Source organism: Arachis ipaensis, chromosome B08, assembly GCF_000816755.2.
Source record: "Arachis ipaensis cultivar K30076 chromosome B08, Araip1.1, whole genome shotgun sequence".
Lineage (NCBI taxonomy): Eukaryota > Viridiplantae > Streptophyta > Magnoliopsida > Fabales > Fabaceae > Arachis > Arachis ipaensis.
The window spans coordinates 14,658,094-14,664,499 of record NC_029792.2 but is presented as its reverse complement, the minus strand read 5'-3'; the positions used below and the strand labels follow the sequence as shown (position 1 = coordinate 14,664,499).

The window sequence follows — 6,406 nt, the reverse complement described above, 5'->3', positions numbered from 1 at the left end:
CTATGTCTATCTTGGTGAATGGCTCACCGTCCAAGGCGTTTAAAATGGAGAGGAAATTAAGACAAGGGGATCCACTATCTCCTCTGCTGTTTGTGCTTGTGGTTGATGTGTTGCATCGAATGTTGGGGGAGGCTGTAAGAAATGGGCGCATTGCTCCGTTGCTAGTCGGGAAAGATCATATTGAATTGTCTCATCTCCAGTTTGCAGATGATACTATCTTGTTTTGCCCTCCGGAGACAGAAACAATTGCGAACTACAAGAGGTTGCTGTGCTGCTTTGAGTTGATGTCTGGGCTGAGCATCAATTTTGATAAGTCGAATTTGATCCCAGTCAATTGTGAGCAGGAGTGGGTGGAGCATGTGTGTGGTCTTCTGGGGTGTAAACAAGCGGCGCTTCCTATTAGATACCTCGGTATTTCTCTAGGAGCGAATCCTCAGCTGGTAAAGACTTGGAAGCCGATCATATACAAGGTGGAAGAGAAGCTAAGCTTGTGGAAGGCAAAGGTCTTAAACAAATCAGGTAAGCTAGTTCTCATCAAATCAGTTTTGAACAACTTACCGATTTATTACCTTAGCCTGTATAAGATGCCGAAGGTGGTCGCCAACAAGCTAATTACACTTCAGAGGAGTTTTCTATGGTACAAGGAGGATGGTAACTGTGGTATGCCCCTGGTAAAATGGGAAGTGGTCCAGGCTCCAAAAAAGGCTGGAGGATTGGGGGTCGGCGATGCAGTAATGAGGAACACAGCGCTATTGTTCAAGTGGTGGTGGCGTTTCTCAAAGGAGGAGTGCCCGCTGTGGAAGAGGGTTGTGTGTTCGTGTAATAATTTGGCTCCTAATGTTATGCTTTGTAGTCAGACTCTTCCGGTAACGGGGGGTCCATGGAAAGACATATGTCAGTTGAATATAGCAAAACAACAGGTGAAAGAAAAACTTATTAGTGGCCTGGCAATGGAAGTAGGAAATGGAAGACGGACGCGATTTTGGGTTGATAATTGGGTGTAAGGTGGTCCTTTGAAAGCCAGTTTTCCAAGACTCTTCTCTATTTCAAACCAACAAAGATCAGTGATAAGGGATTGTGGGTTCTGGGATGGGATAAAGTGGATTTGGAATTTCCATTAGAGGAGAGAGTTGTTCCAATGGGAGTTGGAATTAGTTCATCAACTCCATGAGAGGTTAAGGCCAGTGAAACTATCCACTGGCAGAGAGGATAATATTATATGGAAATTTGATGATAAAGGTATTTTTTCTACTAACTCTTTCCTGCAGGTGTTGCAATCGGAGACTCTCTCGGAAGATATTACGAGCTACAGTTTCACTAGATCAATTTGGAGAGGTTTGGTACCTCCGAGAATTGAGCTTTTTGGCTGGTTTGTCCTGATTGGCAGGGTAAATACCAAAGAAAGGTTGAGTAGATTAGGCGTGATTCATCAGAATGACAGTGTTTGTGCCCAAGGAAACAGAATATGTGCACAATTTGTTTCTTTTATGTGAGTTTATGTGGCAGGTATGGTGTGACTGGCTCAGGCGCTTAGATAAACCGTGGGTGGTACCAGGAACCATGAAAGGACTGTTTGAGAGTTGGACTGGCATGCATACCAGAAAGAAGGAGAAGAGGCTGTTGTTGATTGGTTTCTTTGCAGTGATCTGGAATATCTGGATGGAGAGAAATGATAGAATCTTCAACAATAGGAAAGCAGGTGTTGAGGATGTACAACAAAGGACGTTTTTGAGCTACAAGGAGTGGTCTGGTATTGACCCTTTTGGTTGTTGATGGCTCTGCCGGAGATGACCGGGATTCATCCATTTATGTTTTATTTGTTTCTTTGTTGTTTATTTTCTTACTGCTCCACCACAATGTGTTGAGCTTCCTTTGTTTCAAAAAAAAAATAATAAATTAATTTTTAAATAATTAAAAAATAATTGTGGCAGACTGTTCTTGAAGTAGAAGATTACATGAAAGCTCAACCTGATGCCATAGCACATGCAGCTTCCAAAATCATATCGTGTCTGCAAGCTTGCGGAGAAAAGACTGAACAAGCCCTCAAATCTCTGTGTTGGAGATGCAAGGCTATTCAAGTGGAGGTATTACATGAACTGTTGGAAAAATTACCTAGAGTTATTTCTATGCATAGATAACTGGTTGTTATACATTTTAGAGAAAATAGTTGGGTGAGGCATGATATTTGCAGTTATCTCATTACACTAAACCGAAAAATTGAGTTGATATAATCCAAAACACTATTAAAACTACTAAATATATATTGTTAATGTGGTTTAAGTGAAATTCTCCATTAGTAGAATCTTCTGTTCCAGCACAACATATGTAATAGGTATAGTATGTATAGTGTTAATAGGTTATTTCTATTGATTAATCACATTCGCTTGCAACTTATAACAGGAGGCACAACTTATCTGTGTAGACTCACTTGGGTTTGACGTAAGGGTTTGTTCAGGCACGCAAGTTCAAACGTTGAGATTTGCATTTAAGAAAAGGGTACATCAATTTTTATTTTTATCTTTTTTTTTTTTCTGATTTATAACACTTAAGTGAGAATAAAGACTAGGTCCATGGAGTAAGAGATCAGGCCAAGAAATAATAATGGAGGTGACGCGCTTCTATTGAGAGGGTTGACAATTGACACCAAGTGTGTTTGATGGTGACAATCACGTGACTCACTCATGATGTTCTATTATATTATCATTGAAAATATTATTGTATTTTTCAGTTCAAGAAGAACGTGAGAGTATCACTAACGATATTATTATACTGCTATATTTTTCAAAGAAATAAACGTGAAAGTACCAATGTAACACTAATCTATTTTAAAGCCGCATACATGTGTCCCTCTCACAGTATATCACTGATAGAACTGTATTTTTTAATTCAAGAAGTATAAGAGTACCAATATAATACTAATCTATCCAGAGAATCAAGAAGCGTGTGACTAAGATATTTTTAGTATAAACACAACTTCGAATTAAATTAATATCAAATTGTTTTATACATTACATCCATCCGATCCATGACATCATGTAGCATGACTTCAGTTTCTTGGTAGATTGATTGTGTATCAGGTAAACTTTTCCTCCTTGAAGCTTCTTCAAGCTGTCAATGCATTACAAAATTTCAATTTCTTAATCAAACTTTACTTATAAACATGGTAGTATAAAACACTAAATATTATAACGTACCTTTTCAAAATTATCAAATAATTTGTTAGCCATGTCAGTTAATTGTTGCTTATTATCCACTGGCATAGCTGATATAACTTTGTCAAAATCATAGTACATGAAAGTAGACTTGATTCTGAGGTATCTCCTCACATAATTGAGTGTGTCTGCTGCAATCAAATCCGCCATAGCCAGAAGATCAAATGCATATTTCTTAATCCTATAAACACTCCCTTTAACTCCAATGTCTGCCATGTATATTCCCTTCTTAATAAATGAACGGGTACCCGTTTTCTCATTTGCAAGGTCTAATCAAAACAAATACAACTATTCAATAGTCACATTAAAATATATAAACATAAATAAATGAAAAACATAAATCACAAGTGAAATCAACTTTTTATAAGAGCAATGGAAAACAAACTCATTTCATTTTATTTCCCATGCATATATCAAACTTCTTTACATTGTCAACTTATTTCAATTACACTTCACATACAAGAATTCATTTACATATTTATATTTCTTCTTTCAATTTATTTGTCCATCAAAAGAAATTGGGTATGTATATAGAAATTATATAAACTAACAAAATATATTGTGTAAAATTAATTATGATATCATTATTAATGATTAACTCCATCATTTACTATATAGAGTACCACTATAGTCACCAAAAAAAAAAATATAGAGTACCACTGTTCAAGAATGAGTAAAAAATATTTTTATGGATATATATAAAGAAAAAATTAGAGTTTCATACATAAACATCTCGCATCAATAGAGAATGATCACATCTAAAAAATTTAATGTAAGCATAACATGATAATTATGTGACAACTTAAACTCGTGACTTTGAGATCACACAAAGACAATTCAACCGCTGCTTTAAGGCAATAAATAGATATTCTAAAACTCTAAAAATGTGTAAGTGGCAATTATAATAAAGTGCTTACTGTTAGTGACAGTTGGAAGAGGCAAAGGTAAATCATCATACCACCAGCCATTATGGGTATGTTCTTGAGCAAGTGAAATCTTGTCATGGAATTGGGCAGTGAGAACTATGGAGGCAACAAGGCCTATTGCTGCTCTTCTTGTAGTAGTGTCAACAAGAGATTCTTGTGATGAAGATTCTGATTCATGTGCCGTATTATTATTGCTTCCAACTATTTGCACTCTTTTGTTGAGATGAAGGTTCCTATGGGCATTTGGAAGGCATGTAACAATGGGAGCCAAAGTTTTTGGGAGTCCATGCAAGTTTGTGATTGGAGCCATATTGATGATTGATGAAGGAATTCAAATGAGAGAGAGTTGAGAAGAGTAGTAGTTCATTGTGTCACTCATATCCATGTGGTTAGTGTTATCCATTCCATGACCACCGGAAAAGGATATCGTTTATTAAGGATGTTTTGGTAATTTTAGTCCTTGGGTTTTTCATTTTTTTTGGTCTTGTATGTTTTTTATTGTTTTTGGAAATCTATGTTTTTCACTTTTATTTTGTTTGCTTTCTGCATGTATGGGCTGAGCCTAATTCTTTTGGGCCAGAGGGTGGTATTTGTTTATTTATTGGTATTCCGCGGGAAATAAAAAAAGAAGGGTGGCATTTAAGTATGTATAACATTGAAAATGATATAAATGTGTTTTCAATAGTTAAATTGTAAAATGACATAAATGTGTTTGCAATGGTTAAAATGAATATAATATAGTAAAATGTGTCAAAGCAACTATTACTCATATGAAATTTTGAAAAGTTGAAAATGTTTTAATATTTTATCATATTATTTTATTTTGATGTATAATATAACTTTAAAAATTATGTAATTATTAATCATTAAATTATATATCTATTGATGGTTGAATTTTTTAAATACGATAACCATAACTTGATTATCAATCAATATAACATAATAACTCAATAGTTAAATTGATAAAATTTTAATACATACAAATTTATTTAACGATATAAAAATGAATAAAACTTGTAAGTTATAACGAACGAATTGTTCATTTGACCATAATATAAGATATTAATCATAAAACTAGAATATAATTTTAGATTTGTCTAAATATACACTATTCAATGACCCTTAAAAAATGACTTTTTATAATAAGTAGAGATGACAAATGGTTAAAATTTACCAAATCAACCTTTTTAACTCTCAAAAAAGTAAATTAGGTTTGAAAATTGAGACTATCAAATAAATAATAGACAAATTCTCTCATGTCTTTAATTTTGGTGTCAAAATTGTCGAAGTTGTTTTTTATAATAAGTTTAAATATTAAAAAATTGTTTACTTTTATATTTTATAATTTAAATATTAATTTTTATCTTTTTTTTAATAAGTTAGACAAATATATATAAGTACCATAGCATACACCTAAACAATATTGGTCAAATTGATTCTGCTTGACTCGTGTACTTTAGCAGATGAAACTAACTGACATTCGCCAATTTTTTGTATAAAAACAAAGAGAGTTAACTTTAAGTTAATTTTTTATGGATTTATAAATTTTAACTATTATTTTTTATTGTTAATTTGATTATGAAATTATAAATTTTATTTTTCATTTTAATTAACACAATAACAATATTTTTTTAATTTTTTGAAAGTAAAAAAAATATTTATAGCTAATTAACCTACGCCCGTCAATAAATGAAACCGAATAAAATATTTTATATCATATTTTTTAGTTGTTCACGATATCTTTCAATTTAATAGGTTAAAAATTAATTCATTATGAATTTAAACTCTATTTAAAAATTTATCATTAGTCAATAAATTTTTATATGTACAATCTAACACTTATTTAAATAGATGAATAAACTGATCACTCGACTAATCCAAATTAGTTTAGACCACATTTTTAACTGAACAAACACTTGTCCATTTATTGACAACTTTAATGGGCCGGAGCAGCCCCATTTCCCACAGGGATTAAAGTGGGGTATTTTTCTTTTCACGTTTTTAATTTGATTATAGTGGGGTATTTCTCACACGGATTAAAGTGAAGGTGACAATTAAAAATAACTTGTCAATTTCATTTTCTTTTCTTCATTTTTTATTTTTAGAAAAATTTTCTAATTTCATTGTTTATGCTTCAGAGAAAAATAAACCTAAAAAGAAAATATTTCTCCCAATTTAAAGAATTTTTTTTCTGAAAAAAAAATGAAAATCAAACACACAATCTCAAATTTAAATAAAACATGAAAAATTTAATCATTAAATTATAAA

The 6,406-nt window shown here is 32.4% G+C and overlaps 1 protein-coding gene across 1 annotated transcript; it reads right to left on the bottom strand.

The window, feature by feature from the left end:
- Positions 2,865–4,544, bottom strand: LOC107614431 (photosynthetic NDH subunit of lumenal location 3, chloroplastic). The gene is made up of 3 exons (XM_016316641.2): positions 4,130–4,544; positions 3,195–3,481; positions 2,865–3,108 (listed from the first exon to the last, which is right to left on the bottom strand). Exons 1-3 carry the CDS (start codon positions 4,446–4,448, stop codon positions 2,992–2,994), a joined length of 723 nt encoding a protein of 240 aa, XP_016172127.1. The 5' UTR covers positions 4,449–4,544; the 3' UTR covers positions 2,865–2,991.

Excerpts from the sequence above, each read along its gene's own strand:
- LOC107614431 (XM_016316641.2), bottom strand. The coding sequence starts at position 4,448 with ATGGCTCCAATCACAAACTTGCATGGACTCCCAAAAACTTTGGCTCCC. Across the intron at positions 3,482-4,129 it reads TCTTCCAACTGTCACTAACA|ACCTTGCAAATGAGAAAACG; the intron begins GTAAGCACTTTA and ends TGTTTTGATTAG. Across the intron at positions 3,109-3,194 it reads TATTTGATAATTTTGAAAAG|CTTGAAGAAGCTTCAAGGAG; the intron begins GTACGTTATAAT and ends ATGCATTGACAG.